Source organism: Mirounga leonina, unplaced genomic scaffold (assembly GCF_011800145.1).
Source record: "Mirounga leonina isolate KUSES-001 unplaced genomic scaffold, KU_Mleo_1.0 Mir_101414, whole genome shotgun sequence".
Taxonomy (NCBI): domain Eukaryota; kingdom Metazoa; phylum Chordata; class Mammalia; order Carnivora; family Phocidae; genus Mirounga; species Mirounga leonina.
Window position 1 is genome coordinate 2018002 of NW_023270121.1, and position 16003 is coordinate 2034004.

The 16003-nt window shown below is 47.4% G+C and overlaps 1 protein-coding gene across 1 annotated transcript in view; it reads right to left on the reverse strand.

The window, feature by feature from the left end:
• The window catches only part of DRP2 (dystrophin related protein 2), a 29519-nt gene extending 14256 nt beyond the window's left edge, over positions 1-15263 (reverse strand). The window contains exons 1-10 of the mRNA XM_035024184.1: positions 15227-15263; positions 13317-13493; positions 9123-9286; positions 7388-7544; positions 5442-5562; positions 3959-4227; positions 3445-3591; positions 2932-3010; positions 1219-1279; positions 846-907 (exon numbers count right to left, since the gene is read on the reverse strand). Of these exons, the coding sequence (XP_034880075.1) occupies positions 846-907; positions 1219-1279; positions 2932-3010; positions 3445-3591; positions 3959-4227; positions 5442-5562; positions 7388-7544; positions 9123-9286; positions 13317-13433 (1177 nt within the window). The 5' untranslated portion in view covers positions 13434-13493; positions 15227-15263. The remainder of the gene's footprint in view (positions 1-845; positions 908-1218; positions 1280-2931; positions 3011-3444; positions 3592-3958; positions 4228-5441; positions 5563-7387; positions 7545-9122; positions 9287-13316; positions 13494-15226) is intronic.
• Positions 15264-16003: the final 740 nt, after the last annotated feature.

The following is a 16003-nucleotide window of genomic DNA, read 5'->3' on the forward strand; positions in this document are numbered from 1 at the left end:
AACAACTTGGCATTACCTCTTAAAATTGAACAGTCATGTATCCTGCAACCTGCTGGCTGTGTATCCCTACAGCAGTGATTTTCAAACATTTATTGACTAAGACACATGGTAAGAAATTCATTTGGCATCACGGTCCAATATGGACACCCATGTGTGCATGTATAAATAACTGAACGAAACATTTCAGGAAACAGTGCCTTGCTAGATTTGGTAAAGTAAAAACATAACAAATACCGAGCAAATAGGACTCTTGCTAAGGATCTGTTGCACTTTCAAATTTCCTAGTCTATTCACGATGCACTGAAATGATGTTAGACCTGTAGACTGAAAGACATGCACAGAACGTGTCTTCAAGAGCTCTTTAACAGCACTGTCCTTTATGAGTTCCAAATGATAAACAACCCAAAAGTCCATCAACAGTAGACTGGATGAAGAAACTGTGGTATATATAATGGAACATTCTATGGCAGGGAGAATGAATGAACAATATTTACATGCATCAACATGGACAATATTTGCAACCTAATGATGACTCTCTCTTAGTAGCCAACACTAAGGCACATGAAAGTCACACTCATCATAGCCTGGACAGTGTCTTTCAAAGCAGAGCTTGTTCACATCTCTAAGCTTAAGTCCCTAATGTGATAGTAAAATGGTCCAGGAGGAATGTAGAGCCTCTAGTTGAGGGTGGGGGTGCAGAGGGGAAAGGAAGGAAGGCTGCTGGAGAAACGAGAAGGCACTCACTTCTGCCCCCACCTGCTTGTTGAATGGATTTCCCTTCTGTTCTTATAGGAAAAAGACAGCTGTATAGATCTCCACCCTATACAGGAATCCCGAATTCTTACCCAGGGTTTGGTATAATTCTGTCATCTTGGGATGGTCCCAGCAAGTGGTCTGAGCCTGGTGGCTACAAACAGAAGCATCAATAATACCAGGGTCCATGCCACCCCCCCACGCCCCCACACACATGTGTGCATCACTCAGTGATAGGTTGGATGCAAGGAGCTTCAGGATCCCAGGGTGAACCATGAAGATCCCAAAGCACAAGCGTTCACCTTTACCCAGGTAGAATCTTGAGCTCTTGAGATGAGTAGGAGGAAAAACTGGACTGGATGGAGGAATTCCAACAGATAAGGAGGGACAGGGAGAAAAAAAGACAGGCAAGGGAGGGGGGGTGGGCAGGTGAATGACCCGCTTCTAATTCAGATGGTCACTCACTTGATGTAGTAGGGAACTTTATTGGGTGAAATTGCTCTTTCCCAGGGAACCTGCACAGAGGCTGATAAAAGAGAAGAGAGAGAAAGAAGTTGGCCACTTATGCTCTTCAGACCCCTGGGGACTCCCCTGCTCTATCCTCCTGAGCAGGCGGTCAAGCCCAAAAGGGGATTCCTGACTCGCCCTGCCAGCTCTTAACAGCCCCTGAAGGTGGGACAAAAACTGATGAACGCACTTCTCTCCCTGATGTTAGGGCAAGGGAAGAAGAAATTGTCACTGATACCCTCATGTTTCAGCCACCCTGACGAACTCTTCCTTGAGCAGCCTGCCATTTCTACCCTTTCGGCTGTTGTGGATATGAAGGGGACCCTCAAGCCCCTTCCCCCACAAGGTCAAGCTTCTCGGTCCTGTGGGGCAATAGGGAATGGTATTGCCCATTTCTCTCTGGCGAGGAATTCTGGAAAAGGATGCCCTTCTCTGCTCCATGTCTTTATCTTCCAGATGTTTGAGGAGAGGCTTCATGACTTGGCCAACCTCACCGCAGTTTCCCTGGGTATAAGAGCCCACGGGAGGTACAGCTACATGCCAGTGATCATAAGAGCAAGAGTTCTACCCGCCATTAATGTTTATTGAGTTCCTACTATGAGCCAGAGACTCTGCTAAGTGCTTTGTGTACATAGCTGATTTTCATATCCGGACATTCTCACCATCTCCACTGCCGCCACTCCGACTTGGGTCACCATAATCCCTCACCTGGATGATTACAATATGCTCCCTAACAGGTCTTCCTGCTCCCGCTCTTGCCCCCCAACACTCTGACTCTGTCAGCTCGTGTCATCTTTCTGCCCAAACCCCTCCAAAGGCTCTCCATTCCATTTAGAGTTAAATCCCAAGGTCTGACCATGCCCTACAAGGGTCCTCGGTGCTCTGGTCTCCTACCCTTTGATCTCCCATTTTCTCCTCTCCTTCTTACTTGTACACTAGCCTCCTTCTTGTTCCTCAGGCATGCCCCTGCCTTAAGGTCCTAGAAGCTGCTGTTCCCTCTGCCTGGTGTGCTCTGACCTCAGCTATCCACGGGGCTCATGGCCTCATCTCCTTGAGGGTGCTACTCAATTGCCCTGCTCTCAGTGAGGTCTTTCCTGACCATCCTATTGAAAATTGCAATGCCTCCCTCATCAAGTCCAGCACTGCCTTTTCATGCTTTCCCTGCTTTACCTTCTACCACAGCACTGGTCACCAGTTTACCTTATATATATTGTACTTATTTGTTTACGTTCTGGCTTCCCCTACTAGTGGATAAGCTCAGCAAGTCTAAAGGCTTTTGTCTGTTTCATTCACTGAGGCGGCTTCAGTGCCTGAAACACTACTGGGCCCACATCAGATCCTCAATCAGTGTTGAAAAAATGAAGCTATTTGACTTCCGTAACCCTGTGAGTTAGGTAATATTTTCTCCTCTTTTTATATATGGGGAAGATTGATGGCCAGAAAGGTTAAGCTATTTTTTTCAAGCTTGCCCAACTATGAAGTCAAGGAGCAGTGACTCAGACCCTGGCCTCTCCGACGTGAGAGCCTGTCCTTTCAACCGCTGCTTTATCCTTACTGCTTCTTGGATGCCATGATATCCTGGGCTCCCACCAGGTCCCCAAGGGACGAGAGCAGACTCTCTTGGAAGGTATCTGAGGTTCTGCTAAGTGAAGTCTAGTTTGTCTCACGTACAGGACAGGAAGTGTTGTGACCCAGGCCCGAAGTCCCGGTGGGCATCCTGGAGCTGCTTAAGCCTCTCACCAACTGACACCTGTGGAAAGAGGCAGAAAGTCAGTGAATTCATTCCAGATATTTAGTGTGGGATTTCCAGGTGCCTCTGGAAATCTTTGTGAAGTCCTTTACAGGCTAGCTCCTCCCACAGCTGCCCAACTCCTAGCCCTTCCACATCACTCCCAAGGGTCAGAGAAAAGCATCCTTAATTCCAGGCCATAGTCACTCTTCATCTGCCCCTGTCCACCCTGAATGCCTACATTTAGACAGGTCCCTCTCAGATCTTCATTTTTCAATTACTCCCTGCAGCCTAGAGGTTGAGAAGACTGTTCCCTGGCCTGAAATTCTCTGCTATTCTTTTCCCATGTAGGTCCCACTTTAATGCCCCTTCACTTTCTTTTGGCATGAAGATTTCCCCCAAGCCTAGTTATATCAAAGCTCTTCCCTATGGCTCACTCCAGGCTTCTCTTCTACCTGTAGCTGTTTCCACCGGACATTGATCTGCTCCAGGGCTCGGGAATTCTCCATTGACAAGTGTACATCAGAAATGGCGAGTTGGTGGGCCAGATCATTCACCAATTTCACTCCATCTTTCATGGGGGAGAACTCTTCTTTGAACAGCTACAGAACCAGAACCCAAGTCCCACAGCAAACAGAGAGTGGGAAAGAGGAACCATTAGTCATTCACCTCAACTCCTCCCTCTTCACGACCAAGAGCACGACACAGGTGCTTGCTATTAAGCCATTTGGATTCAGGTGTGGGGGGCCACTGTCCTTATTCTCTTCCTTTCCCACTCTCAGAAAACGCCAGGGGAAGAGAAGACAGTGGGAGGACAGAGGAGACTCCAGCTAAACCAGCCGCCAAAGCCAGCACATAAACTGGGAAAGCTCAGTTACAGTCTGGGCCAACAGTGAAGCTTCAGTAGCAGGGACTGGGAGGAGTGTCAGGTCTCAGGGTGGGCCATAGCCAGGTTAGGTGCCTGCATACCTTAATAGCCTGGATGTGCTCAGGGAGTGAATCAATGAAGAGATCCCCAATGGGCTCCCATGTGGCTCGGACTCCCTCAGCCTGGGTCAGAGTATTGCTTAATTCCTCCATTGCCCCTTGGATCTCCAACAGCTGCTCCAGAGTGCGCTCAATATGGCGGTGCTGGTCCACACAGCGGGCTGTCAGCTTCTCCCATAGTTCACTGGCCACTGTTGCCTGCTTCCACACAAAGCGGCTAAGGTTCTGGATCCGCTGTCTGGGAGAGGTATCTGTAAGAGCAAGCAGGAAGCCAGGTCAGGCCAACCTGGCAGGGGCAGCCCAGGGAAAGACAGGGACAAAGATAGACCTTTGTAAAATGTGTGTGTGTGTGTGTGTGTGTGTTTAGCACTATGCGATTTATCACACGTGTAGGTTCATGGATCCCCCACCACAGTCAAGAGACCATATTGTTACTTTTGCCCTACTATGAGGATTTCCTCATATTCTCAAAAAATGGGCAAGGTAAAGTATTTTAAGAGGTGCCGTGAGGTAAATCATCCAGAGTCCTATTCACATGACGCTAGAGCACTATTTTGCTTTAGTGTCTGCTGCCCACTTCCATCCAAAGGAAGGAGGCATTTTATGCCCAGGAGAGGTTAGCATAACTTGCCTAGCTTTTCCACCGAGGCACCTAAATTGGGGGTTTCTTCTTCCTCCCCCAGATTTCCCCTCAGGAGTAGATTCAGACCCCCAAAACTCCAGGCTGGTCCTATCTGAGGCCCACTGGGCAGTAAATTGACTACTGGCCTCCTACTGAGGGGCTGAAAGTAAACTGAGCGAGTCAACAGCTTTACCAAAGGGCTCAATTAACAAAGGGTCCTTCCAGGCTATTCATAGCCAGTCTTGAAAGGCAAAGACTTCCTGGAGGAGAGGACCTGCTGAGCTACCTCTCAGACCGAATCACCATGAATCCCCCGATGTTACCTTATTTGAACCTAAACCTAGAGTGGCCTACTTCTACTGAGGAAAGGGACCAGAGTTCACCAGGGTCAGTAGCAAAGACCCATGATAAATTTTTCTCCTAGCTTTTTAGATTTTAGAAAGATTTTTTTTTTTAATTGATCAGAGCATCACTGCATGTCTCTCTATGTTGGAATGAAGCAGTACGTTTTTAAAGGACATACTACTACTACTTTTATTCACTGAGTCAGCTCAATGTGTTCGAGCCTTTTGTGTTTTTTCCTTTTTATATCTCATTAGAAGGCCACACATGATGCCCCACAGAGCCACATACAGCTTTGGGCCACACGTTGATCTCCCCTACTTCCAGGTTCTGTTCTCTTTGCTTTTGCCAGCAATGTGAATCTTGCTTCTTCCCAACTTTGGACCCCTAAGAGAAAATTAGCCTCCTAGATAACAGCTGAGAAAATGAGTTTGGGGAAGGCAGGAAGGTGTTTAGCAGTTCATAGCTAAGAAGAAAGCAAAAGAGAGGAAGACCACCCACCTTTGCTCTCAGAACGAGGTTCCTCTAATTCCTCAAATGGGTGCTGGGACAGGAAGGCCTGAGCTGACTCCAGCACAGAGTAGATATAGGGGCCCCGAGACTTGACATCTTCCATAAAGGCCTATGAAGTTTAGCAACATGGTCAGCAGGGAAGTAAAATCTTTCAATTGCTTTAAATTCCACTCTGCAATTGACAACCTTTCTTTTCGGTGCAACTTGATCCTTAAGCATTATCATGTATCTTCGGGCTACCCAGACAGAAAGGGGTGCAGTCCTCCCTATAGCCAGAAGAATGACTCTGACACTGGGACGTCTATTTAGTATGAAATGGGTCTGTTTATGCCACAAGGTAGAGAGAAATGTGGACATTTGGGGTGGGAATCTTGGTTCTCTGGAAGACCCAGAAAGTCCCCTGTAAGGGGCTTAGAGAAATCAAAACCAGATAAGCAGGATTTATATTATAATTTTTTTAAAGATTTTATTTATTTGTTTAACAGAGAGAGAGAGCACAAGCAGAGGGAGAGGCAGAGGGAGAGGGAGAAGCAGACTCCCCGTTGAGCAGGGAGCCCGACATGGGGCTCAACCCCAGGACCCCAGGATCATGACCTGAGCTGAAGGCAGATACTTAACCGACTGAGCCACCCAGGCACCCCTATATTATAATTTTAATTAATTTTTTTTGAAATATAGAGAAGAGTACACAAATCAAAAGCATACAGCTTGGGGAATTTCCATAAACTGCTTCCATATCTGTAATCAGTACTGAGATCAAGAAACAGAACTCTACCAGCATCCCAGAAGGCACACTCAATGACCCCTTCTGGCCACTATCTCATCCTTCCCCTTTAGGTAACCACTGTCCTGACTTGTAATACCACTGATTAGTTTGGTCCTTTTTGAAATTCATATAAATGGTATTATACATTACAGTACTCTTTTTGTATCTGTTTTTTTTTTTCACTAAACATACTTTGTTTTTTTAAAGATTTTATTTATTTATTTGACACAGAGAGACACAGCGAGAGAGGGAACACAAGCAAGGGGAGTGGGAAAGGGAGAAGCAGGCTTCCCACCGAGCAGGGAGCCCGATGCGGGGCTCGATCCCAGGACCCCGGGATCATGACCTGAGCCGAAGGCAGACGCTTAATGACTGAGCCACCCAGGCGCCCCTAAACATACTGTTTTTAAGAGTCATCTATGCTGTGGCATGGAGTTATAGTTTATTTTCTTGCTGTACTGTATTCCGTTCTGTATCCACCTTTTAAATTGAGATATAATCGAATATACAATTGTATAAATTTAAGGTATACAACATATTGATTTGATACATTTCTATTGCAATATGGTTGCCATTGTCCCCTTAGCTACACCTCTGTTGTATCACGTATTTCTTCTAGTGCATTCTGTATTCATTCTTAAGAAATATCTGTTGTTAGTTTCTGATTATAAGAGGTAATATATGTCACAGAAATCTTAGAAATTTCAGAAAAGTATGAAGAATAAAATTAAAAAGAACTCTAATTTCATCACCTAGCATTAACCATTGTGAACTTTTTGATATAGTTCCTTCTTATGTTTTTGTATATGTGTATACGTGCACACACATCTATGTAGATTTTTGTACAATTGAGATCCACCTGGATATAGCTCTGTATCCTATGTTTATGTTTTTTTCACTTAACATTATAGTATGCTCATTTTCCCACGTTCCCACTGAAAATCAGGGCAGGATTTTAAAGGGAGGCCAATTTCTGACGAAAGGGCTAAGGAGAAAAGGTTTGACTTACTCTGGTGGATTTTTATCCAAAAACCAGTAAAACTGGATCCAGCCTTCGTTACTTCAGGTGTCTAAGCAGAGGCTAGGTGCCCATCTGTCAGAATCCGGCAAAAAAGATCCCTTCCCAGCTGAGAGGCTACACACGGCAGCCTCTGTAACTCAAACCTACCGCATGTGTCTCCTTCTCCTGTTGCACCAGGGCCACGTCCCCTTGCAAGGGCAGCTGAGCTGACAATTCTTCATCTTTTTGGCTGAGCCAGTCAATAATCTCTTGGAGAGGGAGCTGAAGCTTTCCACTGTGGTCTGAGAAGGCCTCTAGGCGAGCGCTGCACACAAGGTGTAAGACCAGTGATTTTCAATCTTCTTTTTTTTTTTTTTTAAGTGGCAAAACATCTTTTCCCCCAAATACTTACGTGTTACTTTAATGCATAAAACAGATTAAAGAGGAGCTGCTCTGGTTGAAGTGGGAGGAGGCCCAGAGCCCTCCCTCCTCCTCACCCACAGAGGTTCCCAAGGCACCTTCACATGGAGTGCAGTACTAAAAACCAATGGGTAGGTCCATGAGCAGGAAGCATCAGTTAATTCAGTTGCATGCCCAGCATCAGGCTGGGAAGGGGAGGAAACTGAGCAAGGGCATTAGGGGAGACAGCTGTCTGGTTGCCGTTTTGCCTTGGAGGAACTCAAATCATGCCAAATTACTCACCAACAGAGGCTTCTCAGAGCCTGCCCTCTGAGCAGAAAAGGATACAGTAAGTAGAAAGGCTAAGTCAGGTAACTGAATGCGGGCACTCACATGTGTGAGGACGCACACAAATACACGCAGCCCAAGGGTCCCAAAAGATGACAGCACCATAGGCTAGAGATTTGACATATGGAAGGAGAAAAATGCGCACACTATAATCATCTCAGTATGCCTCCCTCCACAAATGAAACGTGAGCTGAGGACCAAGCGGTAGGAAGCTGGAGGCCAGCCTAGGTACAGCCATCAAGCCCATTCCCCGTAGCTGACAATAATAACTATTCATTGCCTCCCTACTACCTGGGCTAAGCCCTTACCTAAATGATTGCTTCCACTAATTCTCAGAGCAGCAACCTTATGAAGTAGGGAGGTTAAGTAATTGGCCCAAGGTCACACAGTTAAATAACTGGTAGAGCTATGATTTGAACTCCGGTTTATTTACTCCAGAGCCTGCATTCTTTCAACTTCTCTATGCCACCTCATTCCAGCCAAAGCCTACCAACAGGCAGGAGTTTGGGCTTTGATAATAGGGAGTGGAGAGGAAAAGTGTGAGGGGTAGGTTATGTAGAAGGGTAGGGAGAAGAGGGACAACTGATATAGGAATTGCTTTCATGCTCTTACTGATTTGCCCTCAGTTTGGGGAGGAATAGGTGGGCTGATAACCAATGGATGGGAGTAGAAGGCATAAAAGGACAGGAAAGAGAGCAGATAAGATCTACTGAGATGGAGGGCAATTACGAGAGGAAGAGGAGGAGGGAGTAGTCATATCCTTCATTTATACATCAGTGCTTTTAAGTTCAGAAAGCATTTTCCTATCTTATAAGAATCCTCACAACAGCACTGTGAGGTAGTTAGGACAGTTCCTTCACTTGTTTTTTTTCTTAAAAAAAAAAAGAAAGAAAACAAAAGTGAAATTCAGATAGCTCAAACCATGTATCCAAGGTGACACAACTACTTAAAATCCAAGGCTCAAATCTAAGTCTCCTGACTTCCGACCCAGGGTCCTTTCCAAAGTCCAGAGAAGGAAAGGGAGAAGTGGATGATGAGGCTGACGAGAGGGTGACACACAGGCTGAGAGGAGAATGACAAGTTGCAGCAGCAAAAGGAGCCCAACACTGTCCCAGCCAATTGCCTAAGGCTCCTGTTTCTAGGGGCCAGGCCTTACCGGAGGTTGTGAGACTTCTTTTTGATTTCATTCCAACACAGATTCATGGCTGGTGGTTCTAAGGGTCCAGCGGCACCAACAGACCCGTTGAAGAGCTTTGGGCTTAGGCAGGAACCCCCAGCACCATCCTGAGGAGGCGCAGGGGCGGTAGCAGCAGCTCTAACCTGGACAGAAACATAGACATCCTGCGATCCCCGGAGTGTGTCACACCGTGGTCTGCTCCAAGCCAAGGACGGGACAAATGTGAACAGGGGGAGAGAAAGGCTTGTCCCAGGGTGTGTTGGGGGGGGGGCAGGGTGAGATAAAGGAAGATTCTGTGGCTCTTTTCATTGCAAGGTCCTCTCTTGGCCCAGGTCAGTGACTGAACTGCTCACTATTATCATTATTACTCTTATTACTGTAAGTTCTGCCAAGACTACTTACTGCCCGGATGGGATTCTGGAAGTACTTGCTTTAGATAAGAGCTGCTCAGAATAGCCCAAACACTGGCAACCACAGCATTCAAGGTAAGCCGTAGGGTCATGCTTCAGTGTCCCACAGTTTACCCAACCTGCTAGAAAAGAAAGCTGATGGGCTGCCTCAGAGATTCAGGGAGACAGAGAGCAGACCAGCCAGAGAGAGCTACTGGTAATAGATGTCCGACTTCCCAAATGAATCTAGGCCTTCCTTGGTGTTCCCTCTCCCTCTTCCCCACCTGCATTTTCCACCAGTTAGGAAGCTTAGAAATAGTCCTAAAGAGCACTGTTCATCTTCCATGGGTGGAGAAAGAGCTAAAGCCACATTTTTGATCCTGATCTCCAAAGGACTCTGAACGGAGTCAGCAGCTAAAAGGACCAGCCATAGAGTCTGCCAAAGGCTCGCCTTGTGCCCTTAAGCTCAGAGCCTATCACTTGCTCGCCCTGCAGGGTATCATAAGGTTTAGGGGAATGAGGGTAGTGCCAAGTAGCCCTTAAGAAGCTAGCTACCTCTAGCACAGTGCCAGGACTGCCCAGCCAGGGGCAGAGGGGGATAGAGGGAAGGAAAGTATGGGGGAGGAAATCCCAGCCTGTGCCACTCAATCCCAGCCTGGGGAAACTCCCCTGCCCATCCGCCTATCTACCTGCTTGCCTTTTGCAGAGAGAACATGGTTCTGGGGGTGGCTGAGACTCTTCTAGTTTCCCTGTCCCCCAAAACCATACTTCCTTCCCACACAAGACCCTCCAGGCAATCTAGGAAACCAATCATCCCATTAAAACCACAGCTCACAGCCACATACTGAAAGGGAAGTGAGGGAGCAACCCAGCTCAAGGGCAAAGTTCTGAATTCAGTCACCCTGGGTCCCCATGAGCTGACCCTACCTGTGCTGCCTGGGGACTCCATTGCGGGATTCGGCAGCTCCATGATGATCCCTCAGCTCGTGTCCAGAATCAGTGTCTGGTGAGCCGCAGGCAGAGTCCCGACAGGCTCTAAGCAGGCTCCCTCAGGGGAGGCCAGCAGAGCTGAGCCAGGTCAGGAGGCGGGAGTTGTCACCCTGTTTGTTTACTGACCCCCCAGGAATCTGGAGGGGGCGGCTCTGTCAGGGCTCAGCCGGTGAATCAGAGCTTTGTCCCTGGGGAATTCCAGCTCGCTCCCAACTGGGCCCGCCACATGGGGGCCAGGAGGACCCTCCCAGGCTGGCAAGGATGGCGGGAGTGGGACTGGGCATTCCATGGTGCTGACGAGGGGCATGCACAGGGTAGTTTCTCTTGATCTGTTCTCCCTTTCCACGGAAGACACCAAGGACTCACTGCCTCCAGCCCCCCCCACCCCGAGATAGAAGAAAAGATCAGCCCACTTGGGTGACAAACCTCTGGTAAGCTATTTCCCCAAAGCCTGGCAGGAGGATGGGCTTGGAAATAAGCCTTGTCTTTAACTAAGTAAGTGTGTGCCCAGAGGCAGTGAGGAGTGGGTGTTGGCGCACCTGGGGACGGAGCCATGGGAAGGCAGGGTCAGGAAGTTGGACAGCAGAAGATTCGTCTAAGCCCACTGTGAAAACAAGGGGGTGCTCTGCCCTGCCTTTGGGAGGAAGAGCTGAGAGGAGGGAGAGTCATTTTCCACCCCCTAGACCTCTCCCTGCACTCTAAGGCTAGGGGGAAATAGATGGGTCTATGGGCATCCCCTTGGACCGCTGCCAGGAAGGGAGAGGGCAGAATGGAACCCAGCAGCTCTGAGGATCCAGTGCCCTGCTTGTGCTGCCCTGGGCCACAGGCCTGAAGGGCAGGGCCCCTCCTGGAAGTGACCCCTCTTCTCTTTCTCCAGCAGACTTGCCTGGGGGAAAGGTTAACATTCCCTAGCTAGGCCCCCACCCCTCGGCCCTGAGGGAAAACACTTCGTTTTTACCAAAAAAGGGTTCTGTTCCCATCCTCATTTATCTCCCACAGAGTCTTCTGGGCTTTCCACAGTTCCACATTGTTTCCATGCTGAGGCCCACCTACAGGAATAGTTGGAGCAGCTGCCTGACCCTTTCTGGGGGTCTGGGGTGGAGCCATTCTGGGTGGATGGGGGATGGCAGGTCAAGAGCAGGGAGGGGCTCTAGCTCCGGGTCACAGCTTTGCTTATGCTGGGATAATTGGGCTCAAGCCAGTCTCACAGAGTCCCCTAGACTGGGAATGCCCCAGAGCGCGAAATGGCTCCTTGTGACCCAGCAACAACCAAGTTTTCTTGTTTCTGAGAGAAGCGCCCACAATGAACTGGGCTCCACCCATATTAGGCTGTCATTCCCTTCAGACTTCTTAGTTTCCCAAATCCCCATTTGGCTCCCTTACTATACCCCCATCACCCTGTTCTCCCTTCCTAGTTCCCTCTTATATTCAAAAGCCCCCTTAGCAGAGCCAGGCACACAATAGGCAACTGATGAATAACAACATTTTTCGTTCCCTACCACTGGCCTTCTACTTCTGGCTTTTGTGGCCAAGATGTTTGCTTCTCACTCCAATCCCCAGAGGGCTCTCTCCTGATCTCTTGAAACTTTAAGACAAAGTCAGGGCCATTGGGAAGGAAGAGAAGAAACTGAACAGTGGCAGAGGAGAGGGGTTGGTCTCACTATTCTCAATCACAAAATGAAGCCCTCAGGTCCCTCTGCCGAGGTGGTGAAGCTTAGAGAGGGGTGGATGATGTGCAGGACAAGCGTTTTGGAAGGGCCCAGGCTTCTCCATCCCTTGACCCTATGTCAGTCCCACTCTGGGGAAGGGGTGGGTACACTGGGGGATGCTAAGCTGACACTGGCTTGAGAATATGTTAGAGGCAGCAATTTCTCTCTGGTTAGATGTGGGAAGACAGCTCAGGAAGACCTGGCTGTTATGCCTCTCTGGACCTTTCCCTCATTGTTCTCTGTAAAAATGGACTCCCCAGCACCAACATTCTCCATCCCTGCTGCCGTTCTCCCTCCCTTCCTCCTCCTTGTATATTCTGCTGCTGTCTGCACCCCCAGCAGTGACTCAGCACCACAGCGCATCTGTGAGATACTAGGAGACATAGTACTTTTTCACACCTTCATGGCCTCTGGACCCCAAAACATTGTAGAACAAGCCAAAACATGTTTATGCCTCCCCCTTGTCCAGTTAACTTCCCGTGGACCTCCCTCATTGTCAGGAAAGGGGGCTATCTTCTTGGGATTACTGCCTCTCATACGTCCTCTACCCACCCACCAACATACATAGGCAGGAACACATAGCACCATCATTCTACTACCAGGGAGGAGAGTGGAAAGGAGAGACAGGTACGAAGGTCAAGGGACTCGAAGTGGGGCTGAGCCGGGAGCTGTAAGACTAAAGACTTGAGAGGAAGAGCCAATGGAAGGAGAGAGAATATTCTGTAGGTGCAGAATATAAAGTATGCCATAAAGAAGCTAAGGCAAAGGAAGGTCCTGCCTTGTCCTAGGTCACACCCTGAAGGGTCCCTGTTCTGGGACCTCCCTTGGGAGGTTAACATGGAACTAGTCCCCCTCAGCCATGGGGGCCCTGCCCAACCCAACACATTTCCTTGCCCTATGCCCCCTATAAAAGGCTTCATGAGTGATAAGGGATGAGCCAGAAAGAGGTCCCATGCCCTCCAAAGGGTTTCATCTATATAGAGAGTGCTCCAGAGCCTTAGGAAGCATGGACACCCACAAGAACACACACAGATCCTGTGTCCACTCTTTCTCCACAGGACTTTGTCTTGCTCTCAGCCTCTTACCTGAGGCTGGGGGCAGGTGCTTCGGAGGCTGCTGCTGTGATGGAACTGGTCAGCTGCCCGCCATTCATGACATCGTGGGAGGGTATAAGGGCATCCCTGCATGACCATAGGTTGCATCAGAACCAAGGCTCATGTGGGGTGAGAATGGGCAGTGCACCGACTGTTGACCATAAGCACCTGGAAAAGTAACAAGGAGAGATTCAGAGTCAAGACCCAGAAAAGGCCTACGAGCCCAACACTTACCCAACAGTGCCTTGACAGGTTATGTAAATAAGTATTCAAAGCTTACTGGTCTACCCAGTAGTTTTTTTCCCAGGCCGCCATGTACCATAAGGGACTTTATTTAATTATTGACCAAAGAAGTATTTATTACTTATCTATTGTACTTTGTGCTAGAGACACCAAAATGATTTGCTGTCTGAGATCTCACAGCATAGAGAAGAGGGTGGGGGAGATCAGGGTGAGGGGAGGCAGTCATATAAGCCCATAACTATAATAAAATGCTTGTGTGGCAAGTGTTATAATCGATATTTGACCAGAAGGCTAGGGGAGCACAGACAGAGGAAGAGCTAACTCTGAGAATGTGCATAGATTTCAGAGAGATGGCATTTGAGATGAGTCTCAAAGGACAAGTAGATGTTTGCCTATGCAGAGAAGGGGAAAAAGGGAGAAGGGTGTTCCCAGAAGAGGAACCCACCTATGCAAAAGTGGACGTCACCCAAAAAAGCATAGCATGTTCAGAGCACAGTAAGTGCCATGTGGCTAGAGTTTAGGAGGCACAGAGTTGAAAAAGACACGGTGCCTGCCCCCGAGGAGTTCACATATAGAAAGAATAGACATGGGAAAAGTCAAGCCATGAAGTGCTACTTGCATTAATAATAGAAGTATTTATGGGATGGAGTGAAGGGATAGATGAGGTGAGTTCTACCTGCTCATATCAGGAAAAGTCTCCCTAGACGAAATACACTTGAGGTGAGCCATGAATGAGAAATCAAGATTGTCATTAGGCGGGGGAGATAAGACAAAGTAATAATAATAATAATGGTAATAATAATAATTCCAAACAGTACAAAATGAAATGTATGGCATGGGAAGCAGTAGACGAGGCTGGCCGTGGCCAGATCGGGTCATGCCTTGAATGATAAGCAGAGAATTCTGGGCTTTATTTCGTAGACAATAGGGAGGCACTGAAGATTTTAAGCAGAAAGGTGACTCGACCAGATTTGCCTTTCAGAAAGAGCCCTCTGGCTGCCTTGTGGAGTGATTCTCCCTGGGGAAGAACCCCTTGAGAAGCTGTTATAATTGGCAAGCAGTTGCAGTGAGGAGGGAGCAGAGAGCACGGCTTATGAGATACTTACCGAAGAGGTAAAATACATGGAGCTTGGTGATCAATTGAATGTGAAGGGTGAAGGAGGTGGAGGAGTGAAAAGTTTCTAATTTGGGAGCTGGGTGCATAATGTTGCCAACAGCAAGAGAGGGAAGACAGGGGAAGGAGCAAATTTGGTGTGGTAGGGGGTGAGGGCAGTGTGCCATAGTAAGCTATGCTTGAGACACATTCGGCTTTGGATGAGCTGAGAAAAGGAAGACATGAGTGAAAAAGTTAGATGTACAAATCAGTCAACAGTTTAGTGGATGTACACAAGTGGGATGAGAATGAGTAACAAAGACAATGCTTGCAAATGTTAAAAGTGGTATCTTTTAGTGTTGGGCATGCAAACCCTGATCCAAAGAGTAGGGAGTGTGAGCATCTTTGACTCCTGATGTTGATGATTAAAGAGCCACCATTTTTCGTTTCTATTTCAGTGGTTCCCAACAGTTTAGGTGTAAGGGCCCCTTAAGATTAAAAAAAAAAAAAGAATCGCATTTCACCCACTCATACCTACAATAGTAGCTGTACTTTCAGTACTTACAGAGCGAGAAAAAGCACTTAAACATTTAAAGATCTGTGGATTTCTTGCACTGAGTGCCCTTCCATCCTCCTCAGGGGTCCTTGGTTCAAGACTGGGGACAGCTACAGATCATAAAGATGCAAGAGTTTATGGTCTGAAGGACACTTTCTTGTACTCAAAGTCTCAAGAGATTACACAGCTCCATAGCTCCTCATGCCCAAAGAGATTCTCCAAAGAATGGCTGAACAGATGGCCCCCTCTTAACTGACACCAACATAAAATAATTAGTAATTCAGATAAAAACCAAGGTGTGTTATAAGCGTGAAGGCTACAAAAGGCTTGCCTTCAGACCTCTTTTTATATTAACATTTTTATTTTTGCTGATTACACAAGTCATGCATGTTCTTTATAGAAAAACTGGAAAACCCAAAAAAATCATAAGGATGAAAATTAAAATTACCTATAATACTACCACCCAGAAATAGCTACTACTAATAGGTATGAAGCCTTGCAGTAGTTTTTCTATGAAAAAAATATATGTCCATACATCTCCAATTGTCATCCTATGATATATATCATTTTGTATTGTGATTTTTTCACTTGCCATTTATATCATGATCATTTTAGAATGTCACTAACTATTCCTCTAAAACCTGATTTCTAATGGCTGTAACTGTGATAGAGCACTACGGTCGAGGCCATGGGCTCTGGCATCACACAGACCTAGAACCAGACCCACACTCTTCATCCTAATTGCAGTATGGCCTGGGATGAGTTAACCTCTCTGAGCTTCAGTGT